Source organism: Prosopis cineraria, unplaced genomic scaffold (assembly GCF_029017545.1).
Source record: "Prosopis cineraria cultivar Desert tree isolate PC_DT_omini unplaced genomic scaffold, ASM2901754v1 PC5, whole genome shotgun sequence".
NCBI classification, from domain to species: domain Eukaryota; kingdom Viridiplantae; phylum Streptophyta; class Magnoliopsida; order Fabales; family Fabaceae; genus Prosopis; species Prosopis cineraria.
In genome coordinates this window covers 39,275,826-39,297,531 of record NW_026555336.1, presented here as the reverse complement: position 1 = coordinate 39,297,531, position 21,706 = coordinate 39,275,826, and the positions used below count along the sequence as shown (strand labels likewise).

The 21,706-nt window shown below is 34.0% G+C and overlaps 2 protein-coding genes across 2 annotated transcripts; one reads left to right on the top strand and one right to left on the bottom strand.

Moving 5' to 3' along the window:
* Positions 1–2,024: 2,024 nt before the first annotated feature.
* On the bottom strand, positions 2,025–6,626 carry LOC129311714 (probable prolyl 4-hydroxylase 10). Its single transcript, XM_054954134.1, is given in 10 exon segments — positions 2,025–2,336; positions 3,716–3,807; positions 3,894–4,081; positions 4,187–4,238; positions 4,241–4,315; positions 4,833–4,930; positions 5,118–5,215; positions 5,952–6,036; positions 6,141–6,374; positions 6,469–6,626. Coding segments are annotated over 8 exon segments (870 nt in total). The 5' UTR covers positions 6,341–6,374; positions 6,469–6,626; the 3' UTR covers positions 2,025–2,336; positions 3,716–3,733.
* A 6,539-nt stretch (positions 6,627–13,165) lies between these two features.
* On the top strand, positions 13,166–21,065 carry LOC129310899 (DNA-directed RNA polymerase II subunit RPB1). The gene is given in 19 exon segments (XM_054952797.1): positions 13,166–13,467; positions 13,604–13,867; positions 14,383–14,682; positions 14,763–14,921; positions 15,086–15,247; positions 15,379–15,599; positions 15,675–15,816; positions 15,900–16,235; positions 16,326–16,612; positions 16,921–17,179; positions 17,271–18,654; positions 18,657–18,755; positions 18,758–18,797; positions 18,829–18,934; positions 18,936–19,418; positions 19,420–19,952; positions 20,213–20,284; positions 20,460–20,513; positions 20,606–21,065. Coding segments are annotated over 19 exon segments (5,088 nt in total). The 5' UTR covers positions 13,166–13,383; the 3' UTR covers positions 20,709–21,065.
* Positions 21,066–21,706: the final 641 nt, after the last annotated feature.

Below are 21,706 nucleotides of genomic sequence, written 5' to 3'. Positions count from 1 at the left end.
TTTAACAATATAAGTTAAAATTATATTTTATGTTTTATCTTTTTAAAATTTAAATGTTATTTTTTAAATATATTCATTTTAAATTTTATGATTTAATGTTAATATTTTTATGAAAAATGACAACAAAATTTCTCTGAAATATATAAATAATAATTTGGTCCCTTAAAATGTCAAAATTTTTTTGAAGTCCCTAGAGACTTTTTCTGTCATTAATAAATTTATATAAATTATCAAATTATCCTTATTAAAAATAAATGATTCACAACTTTTTTCTTGCATTCGTAATTTTTCTTCTATATTCACAATAATATAACAGCAAATAAGGAATTTAACATGTGAAATTATGATTTCTGTTACATTATTGTGAATTTAAAAAGAAAAGTTGTGAATATAAGAAGGAAAGTAGTGAATCATTTATTTTCAACAAAGATAATTTAATAATTTATATAAATTCATCAATGATAGAAAAGTTCCTAAAGACTTTAGGAGAATTTTGATATTTCAAAGGATCATATTATCATTTACATATTTTAGAGGGATTTTATTATTATTTTCTCTTTTTTTATCCGCATTGTTAAGTAATTAGTTATTAATTTTTATTTTGATTTAGAAAGGCAATGATGGTAAATGGTAAACATTTTTCAATTAAGTTATTACATACATAAGAATTGGAATTCATTCCTAACTAATTGCTTGAAAGTTCTTATCATACACACCAACTTTAATTGATTATAAAATAATTTATATAAAATAAAATGTTAGTCATGTTTTTCACATATTCTAAAATAAATCATATGAAAATAAAATAAATTATCATTTATATTTGTATACTCTAATAACTGAAAAACTTTTTATATTGTACTAGGAATAAAAAAAATATAGTTAATAGTAGTTGCTAAAGAAATTAAAAAAATAATTATTTTTATTTAAAAAATAAATGAAATTTAAATTTCAATCTTCTCTCCTCTATTTCTCTTAAATAATTTGGATTAATACTCCGCAAGTCTAAAATCTAGTTATAATTATAAGTACTGCAATGATGGTGATTTTCACTTAAAATTTTACTATTCATAGCTGTTTACAGTCATAAAACATTTGATCCATATGCTCAATCTGAGGATTTTAAGCCCATGGTTGCCTGTGAGTTGGCCCATATTTATCGTTACACGAGACCTGCAGTAAGACCTTTGCACTATGGCTCCGTGAACTTCTTGATTTTTTTTGGTTAAGGGCTCCGTGAACTTTTAAATTATTAAAATCTAGATAAAACTTAAAAGATGTAAAAAAGAAAAGGAAAAAAAAACATAAAAGGCCATTAAAGTTTTGTGGGAGTTTTTAATTTTTTTAAACAAATTAATTTATCTGCCCTCAAATGTGATTTTCTTACCATCTAGATCCTACAACCTGTTCAATTTAAGATAAAATTAAAGAATTGACATTTAGGCAGCTCCAGAGTTTGCACCCAACTTTACCTACTCTCAATATTCAAATATTAGCAGCCCTGCTTTCTCTCATGTCTCTCTTCTAAGTTTTTTATACTCCTAAAAACTTGATTTAATAATATCCAACGCCTATCACATTAAAATTGAAAAATGTTTTATATTTGTTTCTTTAAGAAACTTGTGCATCAAAAGAAAAAAAATCTGAGTGCGAACAACTTTAAAATATAGCTTTACTCATCACCATTTTAATTATCTACATTCAGGGAGAAAAAAAAAATTGGGGATCAATCCTTAAACTTCTACTGATTCATTTGAACTAATCAATTTTTTTTATATATAAAAAAAAAGTGCACATATATATTACCTACTAATAAAATTTTCACATCAATAGTGAGATTTGATCCCACAACTTTATAGGTTACAGACTAAATACTTATTAACTGAACCTACATTTGTCGATTTAAAAAAAAAAAAAAGAAAGTCTCAAGTCCAAGTTGAGTGAAATCATGAGCTGTCAAGATATTTATTTAATCAGAACCAAACGTTTGCAATTTTTAGAAAGGAAAAACGGACAGAGACATCTGGAAGAAAACTCAAGACACATATACTCAGCTAACATGTTAGTTTCGTACATTTTTCATCAGCTTTTGTGTTGCAAGATTAACAAATATAGGAAATTTTTATTATAATATTGCTAATATAAATGAAAACACACAAGGAAAAGGTTGGGGGGGGGGGGCAAAAGAGCTTGTCAAGCCATACGATCAAAATTACAAAATGTCGCGTATCTGGGAAGTGTTAACAATATCTCCTTCAAAGACTTGGAGGGAATCATTGTCAAGTACATGCTCAGGCTCTCAAATGGTACAACATTGGCGCGAGTAATTCAAAAGCCTGGAAACGAAATCAATTTGTGAGAATGTGAGGCGAAAAACAGCGGCTAGCATATATTAAAATTTAGATGCAGACATTCCCTGAATTTTATTGAATTTATACAAATTTTCTCTTTATTTTTAAAACCACAGCAAATTTCCCGATTGCTAAAATTTTGTAGATTTTACCTCGATTTGTTAAAACCCCCCACATACTTTTTTGGACCAGAGTAAAGTAGGCTTTAAAAATAGGAAGAAGATCCACATAATTGCAGCAAAGTTCAAAAGAAATCCATAGTATTTACTCTATTCATCGAAACAAAGAACCAGAACAGCTCTGAATAAAGATGGGCACGACTACAGTGAGCTGGGTAGGATGGGAAGAAAACAGGAGTGTCCCAGCTCTAGAAATGTTGCTCTCGACAAAAAAAAGGGCGGGGGGATTTGTTTGGTTTTGTTCCTTTAAAAAAAAAAAACTACTTTGTAAATTAATTTACAGAATAAAACAAAATGAAAATATGCTTGATCATATTAATTTAAAAACAATGTACAGTTAAAAAATGGTCCATAGAAGTGGTCGCTAGAGGTTAATAATGATAGTTTACAATAGTGGTTAGCCATAACTAAAAATAATTTATAATAATTAAATGTCGTGCACTTTAAAAATAAAAAAAGAAAACAAAAACAGCTATAAGTTGCTTCTATTTTTTTATTTTTAAAAACAAAAAATGAGAACAATTTTGAAAATATTTAAATCCAAAACACTTACCTAAAAAAAAAGTTTATTTTTTATTTTAAAAATAAGAAACAGTTTTTAAAAGCAGAAACCAAACAGACTGTAACACAACACTCTCTTCGTTCTTAAATGTAGGAGCTAGTTGAAGAGCTTGGTCCTAAATGTAACACCTCAATCTACTTTGTTATTCCAATATAAATTATTTAAGAAGGTATTTTAGGAAAACCAATGCACATTTTTACAAATAACTAACTTAGCTAATTTTCTTAATCTCCTATAAATTAGACATCTAGCTTCTACATTTAGCACTGGAAGGGGCAGCAAATAAAATAAACAGACTGCATATGGCTTAAACCTATCTCCAGTCTCCACTCTAGACGTTTGGACTGAATGTACAACCTTAAGTTCAGTTCAATCCATCAATTCCAGAAAATAATGTTCGTGATAGGGCAGGATAAATCATAAATTCATGAATCGCTCATTTGAACCGATCATCCATTTAATCCTGAGAAGATGTCACTGAAGGCCACATACATGACAACACAAAACCGCACGTAAACAATCTACCAGCTTGGATAGCGCTTGAAAGGTAAAATATTGTCTTGACTCTAGTCTCCACTATAAAATAATATTTTTCAACAGCACAAGGGTTGTGGGACACTTACCTATATAGTAATCTATTTTTAAACTTTGTATTCATTGACACGCATCCATTTGGTAGATGACCACTTGTTGCCCTTGATTACTGGACAACCTCCTGAAGATTTTCAACCGGAGTTAATCTAATTAGTTTATCGCCGGTTTAAGCATATCAAGCAGCTAAGCAATAAAGTAATATCATACCATGTAAACTTGAAGGATCTAAAGATGCATCAGGCTTCATGCTCCAGAAAAGTAAAGCATCACCCTGCTTCGGCTTAATTGAAAGTCCTTTCTTTCCACAATCGGAAAGTTCATTCCACCATGGCACAGAGCTGAAATTCCCCTTTGCAGCTGGGAACACTGTCTCTCCCCCTTCTTCAACATCCGTACTGTATCATTAAATACAAAAATAATACAGAATGAACCTGTTCATATCCAAAGGACCATAAAAAAAAGGGATAAGAATAATCAAGAGGGCACTTGGTGTCACTTACAGGTACATCAGCACAGTTGCTATACGCTGCCCCCCATTCTTGGTGTTAAACTGTCTTGAAAGTAATCATAGTGAGGCTCATACTTCTGTCCAACTTCATAGTGGAGAACTTGAAGTCCTTCACCATGCTCTGCATGTTGTGAGGCATAGTTTATAGGTTTTGGGAGCACGCGAATAGGATGAATAATAATTTACTGTCTGAACATCACGAACCAGAAATCCTGATGGCGGAGGTGATTATAAATATTTCTATCATGGCCATCAGCTGGAAATAATTCTTTTCATGAAAGTAAACGGTGCCAAAATTTACCACAATGTTTGGCCAAAAAAAAAAAATACCACGATGGCAAAGTCTATAGCTAATAGCAGTAATTCAAAATCCTTTGCATTATTAAGCATATTAATTGCCAAAAATAATATGGATGCAAATTACAAGTGTTGTCTAAAAGAAATTGTTTGCACTGCATATTTTTGTCATTTCAGAACACAAAACAGAAACGCAAAAATGCACAAGGGTTCTCCAACAGGATCATGGTTTAGATATTCAACTTACAGAAATGGTAGTCTGCATTGACATATCATACAGGATAAATTTCTTAATGACAAGCTAAATACTAGTGTGAATTGAAGAGGCCTTAAGCACTTACCTACAGGTATAAAAGTAAAATCAGCAATTCTTTTCTCGATATTCCTCACAATCTTATCACGTCCTCTGGTCAGAAATGTTCCAGAACTCGTACGTACTCTAAATGTAAAAGTAGTGTGGACAGTTAAAATATTATATCAGGGAAGGATAAGTGCATCTAAATAAAGCAAGTCATAAGTCATTATTTTTTTCTCTTTTATTTTCGGAAATAAGTCATTATTATCTTCAATAATGAATAATGAATTCACAAGACACTTGATAGAAAATGATGGGGGAATAACCAAACCTGCTGTCTTTACTCTTTCCAGTTTCACTATCAACGACTGTTGACTTATGCATATGTGGCTTGGCCATCTCGATTAGATATTCACATTCCTCCTTTGTCTGCTCAGATTAATCAGTTCAACTTTAGCATTTGAAAAGCGAAGACCACATAATATAATCATATTAACGCTCCAGCAGAGCCTGAACCTTAACCTAGAGTTTGACACATTGCAAAAGTAACATTGTAACTATGAGACACATCATCTGATTGTTCTGCCAAGCATGGCATGGTCATAGAAAACATAGATAAAATGCTGCAGTAACCATCAACCGATGAAAATGGAGGTAAAGCGAGGAATTTTACAAGAACACCGGTTTTACATCCAGTTCTGCAGTATTCAAACCATCCCCGGTACTTTTTCCTCTGAGACAACATAGAAGCCGTTGCTGTACTCAATCATTTTCATAAAATGCATTGATATTGCCAAATATTATGCAAGTCTTCTTTCTAAGAGATCATGACAATAATTCAGATAAAATTTTCAATTTTACAAAAATAGCATCCCATTTTGGAAACCTTTCATGAATCTCGAGATGGCATTATTATTAGCAAACCATCTGAATGCATCCGATAAACCTGGATTGCAAGTGACATCAGCAAAAAAAAAAAAAAATCATGTTTTTCATTTATCACTCATCAGACATACATATGTAGTTTGCCAATCAGACAAGCTTCATTTTTCAGTTACCGCTGGACAACACTCCCCAGATCTTCCAAGTATAGACAGAAGAGACAAAAAATTAAGAATGCCGACAAACAATCAACAAAACAACAAAGATTCTTGCTTAAACTCACCAGAAAATTATGATAAACAAAAGCTCTAGGCTCCCATGATATTATTTCAACCCATCGCTCTCCCTTTCCCTCTTCACCCTCACTTCTGCTTGATAACAGTGAGAACAGAAAATTCAAACCATCTGACAGATAAACAAAAAAAGAAGAAAAGGATAACCAGATCGAATTGAACGCCACCTATGGCTATACCTGTCGTGAGTGTTACGAATAATGGAGTTGAGATCGTTGGCCTTGGGCAAATCGCGACCACCAGAACTACTAGGAACGGAGAGGATGCCGAGAGCAAGAAGGATAAGAATGAGGAAGGTGAAGATAACGAGCAAGGTGAGGATGAGCGTGGACAAAGACGATTTCCGATGAGGAAGGCGCGAGTACCTGGGCTTCACCATCGTGGATCTCCGGGATCGAAATTCGAAAATTGATCTGGAAACTCAACGCAGATCCCAGTGAATCAAATCGAATGAATATAATGGAATCAAAATATGAACTACACTGCCTCGCAAGTTCCAGTTTCTACCTTCGGCTAGCTGAACTTAGCTCCCACGAGATGGCATCGTCTTGCGTTTCTGTGGATCGTCTGAGAATGAGTCTGTGGGCTCCTCATAAGTATTGGTATTTATTATAGATTTAATAAGCCCGACTCCGTATCCTCCCAATATGGACTTTGCATCCCCTGAAGACGATTTGTCAATTTTTTTACAAGCAGATTTGTCAAATTAACTACCGTTTGTCAATCAAGTTTTGTTCAGGTAATATGGTTTGTCAGACATGGTTAGCATTACATTGAACATGATCTGTATGCAATATATATAAATATATATATAATAATATAATTAATTAATTCTTGATAAATAAATATATAAAGTATCGTGATGTTAAAAAACCACCTGTTTTATTAAATTAAATCAATATTATAAGTATGATAATAGTGATTAATCAATAACAAGAACTTGATTACTCGACGAGGAAAATGGTGCTTTTCTGGCCCATTGTGAAGAAAAATAACACTTAAAACATCTATATATGATAATAATTATTCTAAAACTGTTTTTGAAGGAAGTGGAAAGGAGAGATGTGAAAACATTTGTGGCATCCGCTCCATGTGAAGAAAAATAAATACTAATATTTTAACATTTTATAAAAATAATGGAAATTAATCGTTACTAAGCAGGTTAATATTTTACCATAAATGTCTGTATATAAAAATGTTGTTTTAAATATAACTATGTAAGTGAATTAATTAATAAGCACTAGAATTTGTAAATTATCCCGAATGGGAAAATTTAATAAAATTTATATACGCTTAAATAAAACAAAACAGAATAGTAAATGCAACATTTGGCGTGCAGAATGATTGAGCATTAACATTAACCGTGTATGTTGAAAACATGTTGTAATTCTTTTAGAAGCTGATTAGTTATTTGAGAGAAAACTAAAATGTATTTCCACGGGCTCAAGAAGTGTACAAAAATACTCACAACGGGTGAGGTAATTTTGGATGGAAGGGCAACACTGCACTCTGCGGGAGCAATCTCTATTCTCTGCACTTCAGAAGTTTGGAGATGTCTCTTTATGCTTGAATCTAACTTGTTTTGCCTCATGCGGCCCGGACAAATTCTTAAATTTTTAGATGGTTATGAGCGGGCATAAATATCTCATTTTTAAATAATACTGGCTAATAAATCTACTCTCGGCTAAAACTCAAGTATTTAAATGCTAAGTTCACCAGAGTTCTCAAATATTAAATAAATTTTTGTAATATCGGCAATTAATTAAAAACGAAACTTGTGCTAAACTAAGTTTTTTTTTTTTCGAACACACGTGCTCAATTCTCCTGCGTCTTCTCTTGTAACATATCAGAACTCTTGCCTAAAAATTATAAGAAATAACAAATGAGATGTAATGTCTGAATAGCAAATGAGAATTTTAAATATACAGCAAACCAATTTAAAATCTAATTTTTCAATATATATTTACATATATATAATATCTTTTAATACTTTTTTCACAAAGCAAAAGCATGTTGGAAGAATTATACAAACAAGTCATGCATCTTGACCTTCCCTTATGTCTCTTATCCATCTTATTGAAGTTTAGCTCGAGGATTTATATGACTAAAAGCGCATTGCCTATGAGACTAAACTCCTATTCTAAAATAGAAAGTGTCTAGTGTCTTACAATTTCACACTAGGGGAAGGGCCTAACAAAAATTGTCAATCACCAGATACTTAGTAGTGGGTTATCATATGGCAAAAACAACAACAAAGTCTTCAAATCATCTACTATAACCATATTCTTTTTTATACTCTCTATAAGTGCATCATATTTAAATAATTTCAAACACACGTGCATGCTCTTAAAAAGTTTAAATCATATTATTTTTAATTTTCAAAACATCCAAACATGCTTGAAAAAATTAAACCATCATAAAAAATCATTCTCACAATTCAATCATCACTCAACAAAAACTAACATATTTGAAAAGAATAAAATAACTATATAACAGCTCAAATATCACATAAACATGCTATTAAGTTTATAACATAAATTTTCAGCAATCAAATATGCACACAGTGGGGCAGAGTATTCCCAACACAGTTCATGTACATATATAAAATAGCTTCCCACTGTAAAAAGAATAACTATTATTACCTTTTTTTAAACTAAAACTATACATTTTGAAACTTTCAAAGAACTACCCATACAAATGCTAGTATACCAATATCATTAATAATAATGATGATGATAATTATTATTATTATTATTATTATTATTATATTATTTAATAAGTCTCAATAATTTATTTTGTCCACAGTTGATTCTAACATTTCCCAATGTTTTTCATTTAATCTCTTAACTATTTTATCATTTAACTTAAATTAATCTCCATAAATTTTGTCCATTTTTTATTTCTATAAATTTAATAAAAACTATTATTACCTCCTTTTTAAATTAAAAATATACATTCTGAAACCTTCAAAGAACCACCAGTACAAATGCTAGTATACCAGTATCATTAATAACAATAATAAATATAATTATTTAATAAGTGTCAATAATTTATTTTATCCAAAGCTGATTCTAACATTTCTCAACGTTTTCCATTTAATCTCTTACTATTTTATCATTTAACTTAAATTAATCTCCATAGATTTTGTCCAATTTTTATTTATACAAATTTAATAAAAACTCCTTATATTCAATTTTTTTAAAAGACTCAAATTATATTTTTTAAATTTATCTCACATTCATATATTAAATTCTAATTTTTATATGCAACTTAGTTATAAATAAATTTAAATTTTAGAGAAGTTTTCCAGCCTGTTAGGTCACAAATAAATCATTATTAATTGTAAATATCTTAGAATATTAAAAACTACTCTAAAATCCGTAAGATCAATTATTTGGGCAAAACCAATACATATAGACACTCAGCCTGAACTTTTTAGCTCTCTTGATAGTTCAACGATCAGTTAAAAATACTTAACAAATTTATTTTCCATCCAACTCTACATTTTTATCCTTGTCAAATCCAAAAAAAATCAGAGAGAGAAAAAAAAGAACACATAAATTATTCACCTAATTTTTAAAAGTCTCAAAATTTGTTGGGGCTCAACAACATCGAAATAAAATTCTCACGCTTAATAGTTACTCTCGAACTCAATCCCTCTCTCGCTCGTACAATCTCACGGTGTTGGAAATAAAAGTGAGTGTTTAAATTAAAAAATTTATAATTTAAGTTAGAACTCAAATAAAGTTAACAAATTAAGGTCAAGAGAAAAGTTTATAAATATAATGTAATTTATGTTGGATAGTTTTTTTTAAGTCAATTGGACAAACTGAAATTTATTTAAATGATTTAATTTAAAAGCTAGTTAAGATGTATAATGACAAAAATAGACATAAATTTTTTGAATATATTTTGGTGATTAATTTAATATTGTGGAAAAAATATTAAACTTGAAATTATAATTTTTTTAAAATTAGAATTTAAAATATAAAATGAATTGGTAAATTAAAAACTCTTCATTGGTATTTTTTTTATTGATTTCCATTATTTGTGAACTTCTTCTAGAAATAAAACAAAAAGGGATGAGTATATAATTAGTCCATTGCACGTAACTGGAAAAATTGATTCAGTAATTACAAATTAACACCCAGTGGACAAAACAAAAAAATAATGAAAATTAGAGTATATCTAAAGATAATCAAGCACTAAGCTTCATTCAAAATTTAGAGAGAGAGAGATGTTTAAACTAAATTTGAAATAATAAACAAAAAAAAAAGACACAGAACCAAAAAAAAAAAGACACTGTTCACGAAGGGGGAAAAAATCCAGCCACGAAGAACAAGTCAAAGCTCCCTTCAAGATCAAAAACCCCAAGCAAATAAATTAATATATTGTTTCTCCATCATCGAATCAACATCCTGTAATTACAAGGAGTGCAACTTTTTCTTCCTTGCCCCTGGCCAAGCTTTTGGTTTGTTTTAGGGGATCGGAGTTTCTTGCCTTTTATGAATTCAGTTACAGCAACAAAGAGCTAATCTAGTGAGCACAACTATGAGAAGCACCGAACGGTGGCTATAAAGCAAGGACGTACAGATCCAGGAAGCTCAACTAATACCGAGCAACACAGTGGAAGAAAATAAGGGATAAAGAAATCTTGGCTAAACCTACACAAGCCGTCACAACACCCTTGACTTCCTTAGACAATGATGCCAGCTGGCACAATGGCTAGTCAACAACGGCGGCAAGAAGGAGGTGAAGACAGCGCTCGTGACGATGGGAGGTTGGGCAGAGAAAGGAGTAGCAATCTGAAAGTAAAGATGTGAGGAGAGAGAAAAAAATTTGCAATATCCCAACGCTCCACCCCCACATTACGTTAAAAAGCTACTCATCCCAGCTTTCATGAAAATGCTCATTTAATTTTTTTTTAAATCCAAACAAGATTTTAACCTAAGTAAAGAGCTTTTAACCCTATAAAGGTTTGGGCCAAGTTAACCTTAGGTGGAGAGTTAATCCAAATACACATAACGTCTCATAATGTTGGAGAAAATGCTGGATGTAGCCACATTGTAAAGGTATAATACACACAGAGATCAAAATCAATGGTGGACCTTTGGCGCGTGTGCCTACTCTTTTTTTTTTTTTAAGTATTTAGCAACTATTTCCAATTATCATGAAATCTTATTTCAATCTCACTTGATTTTTTGGACTAGCTTGTTGTTTGAGGGGTCTATAATCAAAATTAAAAAAAAAAACTGAGATGTTACAATTTGATTGTAACAATATTGTGTTATAGAATGGTGATCATGGCTCAAGTATTGCCTTATTCATGTTTCATTATTTTTGGAGATATGAATGACCAGTCCCAAGAACGAGGGTTATCATATTTTCAAGAATGTCCACCTTTGAAAAACAAAAGGAATCATGTCACCCACCTTGGTCCAATAACTATTTTGCTAAAATGTCTTAACAATCTTTTTATATAGACAAAAACAGCCACTCCGATTGTTAGTTTTATGTTTTTTAAGCATATTTTCTTAAAAAATATTTCATTACCATTTTCTTAGGTTTAATTTTATTTACATGTCCCCTTCAAAATACTTTAAAACTTACAGTAATTTTCTTCTTTAAAAAGTTTTTGAATTTTGATGAGAGTTCAAATGTAATTTCATGTTCATGATATTTATTTTTTAGAGAAAGGCCAAATAAAATGATAAAGGCAAATGCATAAATAAAGGTTACTTAGTTCATCTCATACTCTAAGTAAAATTCATAAATTCCATTCTCACATGTTATCTTATCAAATAAATTTAGGTCTCATTTGATTACTAGAAAATAATTGAATGAAATAAAGTGAAAAATAAAGGTAAAAATGAAATGGTTAAAAAGGACGGTGAGTCATATTCATGAATGAGAGCGGTAATTTAGTTTATAAGACTAAGAATTAAGATTCATAAGATTTTTAAAAAGTGTAATGATTTTTCTATTTTTAGTATATGTTAATAAATTTTATCATATTTGTCATGAAGTAGAAGGGTGATTTGAGTCATTTTTTTATTAATTTTTTAATCAGCTCTATTTTAACAACCAAACAATACCTTATAGTCATAACTAGGGATGGATTTGACTTTTATGATTGGGGGCCAAATTGAAAATAAAATAAGAAATGGGTGGCTAAAATTTAGTTTAAACTATTTTGCAAAGAAAAAAAAAACTTCTACTAAAGAATGTGTGACTCTTTAGGTGGCAAGAACCCCTCTTTGCCTTGTAAATCTATCTATAGTCATAATTATTTCATTCTTTCTTATTCAATTCTTTTTCATTACTATCCATCTATTCCTTCTTGTTACCTCTTTTATCATAGATTAAATAGTTCCTTAACAGATGATTCTTTAAAAAGTATTGTTTAGTTATAATTTAGGCCCTGTTTGCTTGATAAAAAGAAATTAATTAAAAAAATAAAGGTAAAAAATAAGACAATTAATGAGTAGGTGGATGCATTTATAAAAATATGAGTAATTTAATTCATAGGATTAAAAATATCTTAATTTATGAAATTTTTAAAAAGTATGATAATTTTTACGTTTGTAATATATATTAATAATTTATTAACTAGAAGTCACATTGTTTTGTTTTTAAAATTGAAAAGGAAACGATTACACCAAAAATGAATTTATTGTTGCAAAATCTCAATAGATCTAAATGTTATCAGATGAGAAGAAAGGAAGAGAAAAATTATGAGAGGATCCAAATTTAGTCTAGATATTGCAAACATGTATTATAATTATTATTATGATGTTGTTGCTGTTGTAATTATTATTATTTTGAGTGAATGTACTCCCTCTATTAAAAAATATAAAGTATTTTTTTAAAAAATTAAATGTTAAAAATATAAGATATTTTTAATTTTTTTTAAATATAATCATTATAATTTTTTTAAAAATATTTCTATTAAATTTTATATTTATTACAAAATATTTAATAAAAATAAATATAAAAATAAAATTAATTTAAAAATATGTAATTATTTTATTGATGATAAAATTTATTTAAAAATATTTATATTTTTTAACGTGGGAAGTAATCTCAACGATGAAACCTTTGACTTTTGGCACAGCGCGCATACGGCGTACGATAGCTATCGTTAAGGTCGGCTGCGCGGTTTTCCGTCTATAAATAAGGCCTCCGGGCCTGCCTTCTTGCCCTTTCGTCCCGAGGAGAATTCCTCTCGCGGAAAGGATTTTGCAGCAGATCCCCTCGAAGCTGCTTAAAACCGAGAAAGCGAGGGAAACTGAGAAGTACAACAACGACAAATAAACCAAAAACCCATAAGAAAAGTGCTGGCGAAACTTAGTTCTGAGCTTAATTTCAAGCATTTACTCTCGAACCCTATCTGATATATTCCCTTCTCGATCAACACCCCTCATGGATATACGGTTCCCCTACTCGCCGGCTGAGGTCGCCAAAGTCCGTCTGGTTCAGTTCGGCATACTCAGTCCCGATGAGATCGTAATTCTCGCTATCGTATTTACTTCTTTAAGTTTTCTTGGAACACGATGGAAATGAGAATCTTCAGTTTCTGATTGATTTGTGTGGTTGCAAAGGTAGTTTCTGAACTTATTTTTACTCGGTTTGGCTTGCGCAGAGGCAAATGTCTGTGGTGCAGATTGAACATGGAGAGACAACGGAGAGGGGCAAGCCGAAGATTGGAGGATTGAGTGACCCTCGGCTTGGTACCATTGATAGGAAGATGAAGTGCGAAACGTGTACAGCGAACATGGCAGAGTGCCCGGGCCACTTTGGGCACCTGGAGCTTGCAAAGCCTATGTTTCATATTGGGTTCATAAAGACTGTGCTCACTATTATGCGTTGTGTTTGCTTCAACTGCTCTAAGATTCTAGCCGATGAGGTACTTGATTACCTTCACAAAGGATCAAGTGGGTTTTGCACGGCTACATTATATTTTTGGACGTGAATTTGAATTCCATGAAACCATTCTCGATTTATACTTTGTACTTGATTCACAAAATGTTGGCAACTTAAACTTTTGTATGAATGAGCACAGATGAGATGGTTTCCATGTTTGTCAGCTCTCAGTCATGTGCATTTGTTTTGATGGTCGAACACATCATTTTTTGTATGAAGCTTGCAGGCAAGCACACACTCAGGAAGTCAGTTTCACGTGTGATTTTCTTCTTATGCTTGATCATGGAAGTTTAAATTTTTGTCTTTCTGTTGGGTCGGTTGATTTTTCATGGTTGGTCTATGGTACAATAATGTAACTATTGCTGCTTTCGCTGATAGGATTCTGTTACCTCCATTGTGACAGGCTTTTGTTTTGTGTTTTCTTATTTGATTCTCTGTTTTAAGTGCAGAAAACTGTTAACCATATTGTAAGTTTTGATTTGGTTGTTCATTCTGTAGGAAGATCATAAATTTAAGCAAGCCTTGAGGATAAGGAATCCGAAAAATAGGCTGAAAAAGATTTTGGATGCGTGTAAAAACAAAACCAAATGTGAAGGTGGTGATGAGATTGATGTTCATTCTCAAGACTCTGAAAAACCAGTTAAGAAGAGTCGGGGTGGCTGCGGTGCCCAGCAACCAAAGCTCACTATTGAGGGTATGAAAATGATTGCGGAGTACAAAGCTCAAAGGAAGAAAAGTGATGACCTGGAACAACTTCCTGAACCTGTGGAAAGGAAACAGACTCTTACTGCGGAAAGGGTAATGATTTGAACTTATTGAACTTATATGTCCACTGCTAAATAATATGTGTTGATTATGATTTGTTGAATCTGTTGAAGGTTCTTAGTGTTTTAAAAAGGATTAGTGATGAAGACTGCCAATTGTTGGGTTTGGATCCTAAGTATGCCCGTCCTGACTGGATGATTTTACAAGTTCTTCCTATTCCTCCACCACCTGTGAGGCCTTCTGTAATGATGGACACTTCCTCTAGGAGTGAGGCAAGCACCTTTTTTTTTTTTAAAATCTAATTAACACCTTGTTCTCGGTTCTTGTTGATTTTCTTTTCCTACTGTCTATTGTTAGTGATTTCTGGTGGTTTTTGCTGGCCAACTGTAATTTTTTTTGGTGATATGTTGATACTGATTATTTCTGTCTTGTGTAGGATGATTTGACTCATCAGCTGGCGATGATCATTAGGCACAATGAGAATTTGAAGAGACAGGAGAGAAATGGATCGCCTGCACATATTATTTCTGAGTTTGCCCAGTTGCTGCAGTTTCACATAGCTACATATTTTGATAATGAATTGCCTGGGTTGCCAAGGGTATAATTGTTTATACATAGGCGTTTAGTACTTATTGGTGATATATTTTATGCTGACTTGAACCTTTGGCGTATTTTATGATGCTTGAGGATGATACATTCTTTTTAAATTCATTTTATGTTTTCTTATAGGCTACACAAAGATCAGGTAGGCCTATCAAATCAATATGCAGCAGGCTTAAGGCAAAAGAAGGCCGGATTAGAGGTAACTTGATGGGGAAGAGAGTAGATTTTTCTGCACGAACAGTAATCACACCAGATCCAACAATTAACATTGATCAATTGGGAGTGCCGTGGAGTATTGCTCTGAATCTTACGTACCCTGAGACAGTGACTCCTTATAACATCGAAAGGTTAAATTATATGCTTTTTGTTGCTTTATACACATGTTATATTATTTATATTGGGAATTAAAAAAAAAAAAACAGGTTGAAGGAACTAGTTGAATATGGACCTCATCCTCCACCTGGCAAAACTGGTGCCAAGTACATCATTCGAGATGATGGGCAAAGGCTTGATCTTCGATATTTGAAGAAAAGTAGTGATCACCATCTGGAGCTTGGATACAAGGCATCGTTTTTAAACTATGGCTAACTTCTAGGTTAAATTTTAGTCTCACTGTCTTCTTACAACTTTTAATGATGTGGTTTTAGGTGGAGCGTCATTTGAATGATGGAGACTTTGTCCTATTCAACCGTCAGCCCAGCCTTCATAAAATGTCTATCATGGGGCACAGAATCAAAATCATGCCTTATTCTACCTTCCGTTTGAACTTGTCTGTTACTTCACCATATAATGCTGATTTTGATGGGGATGAAATGAATATGCATGTTCCTCAGTCATTTGAAACCAGAGCTGAGGTGTTAGAGCTCATGATGGTGCCTAAGTGCATTGTATCGCCTCAGTCAAATAGGCCAGTCATGGGAATTGTCCAAGATACACTTCTAGGATGCAGAAAAATCACCAAGAGGGATACCTTCATCACAAAGGTTTGATTTAGACAACTCTTTGTTGTTGCATTTTACTTGTTTGTTGTTGTATGATCCATTCAGAAGTATGATAAAAGCTATTCTTTGTAGGATGTTTTTATGAACATTTTGATGTGGTGGGAAGATTTTGATGGGAAGGTGCCAGCTCCAGCAATTCTGAAGCCAGAGCCATTGTGGACTGGAAAGCAAGTTTTCAATCTCATCATACCAAAACAAATAAATCTCATTAGACAGTCAAGCTGGCACCAAGAAGGTGAATCTGGGTATGCAACTCCAGGTGATACCCTTGTCAGAATAGAGAAAGGGGAATTACTTACTGGAACTCTTTGTAAAAAGACGCTTGGAACATCTACTGGAAGTCTTGTACATGTCATTTGGTATGTAATTTACGTATATAATTATTGTTATAGCATTTATAGCTTACATCATTTCTGAATACAACAACTAAGATCATATCTGCAGCTACAACCTCTTTAGAAATAACAAGTTTTTGGGTCAACTTCCCAAGCCTAACATTGATGAATTTGGGGTGTTGATGAAAATCCATCTTCTAAGAAGATTGCTTGTTATATCGTGGAATATTCTTTATAAAAATATTATTGAAGCTTGTGGTTCTCAGCGGCTATTTGAGTAAACTTTTCCTGTATTCTTTCTCTTGTTTACTGAATGTCTGCTTTGAATACAGGGAGGAGGTTGGCCCTGATGCAGCTCGTAAATTCCTTGGTCATACTCAGTGGCTTGTCAACTATTGGCTTTTGCAAAATGGTTTTACGATTGGAATTGGCGACACAATTGCAGATGCTGCAACCATGGAGACTATTAATCAGACTATCGCTAATGCTAAAGAGGAGGTGAAAAGGCTTATTAGGGATGCACAGGAGAAAAAGTTGGAGGCTGAACCAGGACGAACAATGATGGAATCCTTTGAAAATAGAGTGAATCAGGTGCTCACATTGTATTGCATTGCTTTATTAAATTTTCTTGCTTCTTCAGTTGAGCCTAATGTTCGTTAGTTTTTTTGTGGAATACTCTTAGACACTGAATAAAGCTCGTGATGATGCTGGAAATAGTGCACAGAAAAGTTTGTCCGAGAGTAATAATCTGAAAGCAATGGTTACGGCTGGTTCAAAAGGAAGTTTCATTAACATATCTCAGATGACTGCTTGTGTGGGCCAGCAGAATGTTGAGGGTAAGCGAATTCCATATGGGTTCATAGATCGGACATTGCCCCATTTTACAAAGGATGATTATGGGCCTGAAAGCCGTGGCTTTGTGGAGAACTCATACCTTCGTGGACTAACCCCTCAAGAGTTCTTTTTTCATGCCATGGGTGGGAGGGAAGGTCTTATCGATACTGCAGTTAAGACCTCTGAAACTGGGTACATTCAAAGGAGACTTGTAAAGGCTATGGAGGATATTATGGTTAAATATGATGGTACAGTTAGGAACTCGTTGGGAGATGTTATTCAATTTCTGTATGGAGAAGACGGTATGGATGCTGTCTGGATAGAAACACAGAAGTTGGATTCATTAAAAATGAAAAAATCAGAATTTGACAAGTCTTTCAGGTATGAGTTTGATGATGAAAACTGGAAACCTAATTATATGCTTGAAGAACCTGTAGAAGACCTGAAAACCATCAGAGAATTCCGGAATGTGTTTGAAGCTGAAGTTCAAAAGCTTGAAGCAGACAGATACCAGCTTGCAAATGAGATAGTAACTTCTGGTGATAGTTCTCTGCCCCTACCTGTAAATCTGAAGAGACTGATCTGGAATGCTCAGAAGACATTCAAGGTGGATTTCCGAAGGCCTTCAGATATGCATCCTATGGAAATTGTTGAAGCCATTGATAAGCTCCAAGAGAGATTGAAGGTTGTTCCTGGTGAAGATCTCTTGAGTCAAGAAGCTCAAAAGAATGCAACTCTCCTGTTCAACATTCTCCTCCGTAGCACTTTTGCTAGTAAGAGGGTCTTAGAGGAATACAGGCTTTCTCGTGAGGCATTTGAGTGGGTTGTGGGGGAAATTGAATCCCGATTCTTACAGTCACTTGTAGCCCCTGGAGAAATGATTGGCTGTGTTGCAGCTCAGTCTATTGGTGAGCCAGCCACTCAAATGACTCTGAACACCTTTCACTATGCTGGTGTCAGTGCTAAGAACGTTACTCTGGGTGTTCCTAGGTTGAGGGAAATCATTAATGTAGCAAAAAGAATCAAAACACCTTCTCTCTCTGTCTACCTGAAACCTGAGGTCAGTAAGACAAAAGAGAGGGCAAAGAATGTTCAATGTGCCTTGGAATACACTACTCTTAGGAGTGTTACACAAGCCACAGAAGTGTGGTATGATCCAGACCCAATGAGCACAATTATCGAAGAGGATGTTGATTTTGTGAAATCCTACTATGAAATGCCAGATGAAGAAATTTCCCTGAAAAAATATCTCCTTGGTTACTTCGCATAGAATTAAATCGAGAAATGATGGTGGATAAGAAGTTAAGTATGGCTGACATTGCTGAAAAGATCAACCTGAATTTGACGATGATTTGACTTGTATATTTAATGATGAGCAATGTGTTATATCTTTATGGCTCGTATTACCGGCATCTGGCTATTCTTTGTGATACCATGACTTATCGTGGCCATTTGATGGCAATAACTCGTCATGGCATTAATCGTAATGACACTGGACCAATGATGAGGTGTTTCATTTGAAGAGACGGTGGATATTCTCCTTGATGCTGCAGTATATGCTGAGTCTGATTACTTGAGGGGTGTCACTGAAAATATTATGTTAGGCCAGCTTGCCCCCATTGGAACTGGAAGCTGTGCCTTGTATCTCAACGACGAGATGCTGAAGAATGCTATAGAGCTCCAGCTACCTAGTTACATGGAAGGTCTTGATTTTGGCATGACACCTGCAAGATCCCCCATCTCAGGAACTCCTTATCATGAAGGCATGATGTCACCAAGTTATTTGCTGAGCCCTAATCTGCGGCTGTCACCTACTACTGATGCACAGTTTTCTCCTTATGTTGGTGGAATGGCGTTCTCCCCAACTTCTTCTCCTGGTTACAGCCCATCATCACCAGGTTACAGTCCCTCCTCTCCCGGGTACAGTCCCACATCACCTGGGTACAGTCCCACGTCACCTGGGTACAGTCCCACGTCACCTGGTTACAGCCCCACCCTCTCCTACTTACAGTCCTAGCTCTCCAGGATATAGTCCAACTAGTCCTGCATATTCACCTACAAGCCCTTCTTATTCGCCTACGTCACCAAGCTACAGCCCCACCTCACCCAGCTACAGCCCCACCTCTCCGAGCTACAGCCCCACCTCACCGAGCTACAGCCCCACCTCGCCAGCTTACAGCCCCACCTCCCCAGCCTACAGCCCCACTTCCCCTGCCTACAGCCCCACTTCCCCTTCCTACAGCCCAACATCACCATCCTACAGCCCAACATCACCATCCTACAGCCCAACTTCCCCATCCTACAGCCCCACATCCCCATCATATAGCCCAACATCCCCAGCATATAGCCCCACATCTCCTGGCTACAGTCCAACATCACCTAGTTACAGTCCTACCTCACCAAGTTATAGCCCCACTTCCCCTAGTTACAATCCACAATCAGCAAGGTACAGCCCGTCACTGGCTTATTCCCCAAGCAGTCCAAGGCTATCTCCATCAAGTCCTTACAGTCCTACGTCCCCAAATTACAGGCGAGTCATCTTTGGACTTATAAAGTATTTCATACTAAATGGTTTATATAGAACTTTTGAATGATAACTGGATTCTATATCATTGATTTGTCTCTTGATTTCAAGTTATTTAATTGTTAGCTAGTTGGTTGATCCTGTGTGTGTGTGTGTGTGTGTGTGTGTGTGTAATTGCTGTACTTTTTTTTTTAAAATATAAATCAATTGCTAATTCATCGTGTTAGAGCTTTCCACTGAGTAGCTTGTCTTTTTGTTTGGTCCAGCCCTACTTCACCATCATATTCACCAACATCTCCATCTTATTCACCATCAAGCCCAACATACAGCCCCAGCAGGTAAGTCAACTCCATTTATGATCTATGCTCATGAAGCAGTTGGCTTATTATTGTACATGGAAGTTGCTATTTATCCTGACTTCTATCTCTACGTTTAATCTGTCATGAAAGCGGGAGAGTTGAATAGTTCAAAATCTGGTGTTTGACGGTACATATTTTGTCTTTGTTTTTTTAGCCCATATAATTCTGGTGTAAGCCCGGACTATAGCCCAAGTTCTCCACAATTCAGGTGAGCATTTCTATTCTTTGTTTTTCAATGTCACAGTGATCCACAAGTGTGATCAATTTATGACTGTTTTGATTTTATGGGATACTTTGCAGTCCCAGTACTGGTTACTCGCCGAGTCAGCCTGGGTACTCGCCATCATCTACCAGCCAGTACACTCCACAGACTAGTGACAAGGATGATCGGAGTTCTCGCTGAGGTGCATAACTGCTTTAGAGAGCTTTATTGGAGTGAGATTAGACTGCGAATTTAAGCTTTTATGTTAATGAACGTGTTGCACCCCATGGTGTATTCGGGTAAACAGAAAGCACTAAAACAAGGGGGAATGACACTTGGGCCCCAAAAGATTAATTTAATGACAGGTTTTAAAAATTTTGTTGAAAGATAAAATTCCGAATATGGATCCAGATACCCTTGTAAATGTGGGAGTATTAGTAGCAAATCATTGAGAGTGACCTGCAAGACTTAAATGATTGATTCGCAACTAACCCTCCCATATTTGTAACTAGGAGTGACACAATTACTTGTCCTTATAATTTTATTGAGTTTTACTTTAATCCTTATAATTTATTTTCAGTCCTTATAGTTCCTTTAATTTAACATCGTTAGGGACTTAAGTAACAAATGTCATCCAATGTTGCTGAAATTATAAGGATTGAAAATATTGAAAAAACTATAGGGACTATTAAAAGCAAAATTTGATGAAACTACAGAGATCAATGATTGTGTTTTTCCTTGTAACTATCTAAATTGATATTGCAACTCAGCTTTCGACAATTTTTTTTTTGAAAATTTAACTATTATTAAATTGATCTTTTTAATTGAGTATTGTTTCCCCATAATATAATTCAACATTCAAAATGTACGGGAAGTGTTCATAACAGTCAGGTCAGGATAAAAAGTTACCGAACATTAATTTTTTTCCCAATATAATGGTGGAAAGGAGACGAGATAAATTTCGATAGAACTTCGTACAAGATAGGTCCAAAGAAGTTGTATGGTGTCGGGACACAAAATGAAAGAGTATGTGCTTTGAATAAATTTTCCTTGATCAGGCCCAAGAATAATTCCATCGGTGTATTTCTTTTCTGCATTTCGACTTTGATTTATTGCAATTAATATATATAACATTTGTCAATTTGCCGCAAAATGTAGATATCAGGACTAATTGGCAATTGTCAATGTGAAAGAGCCAC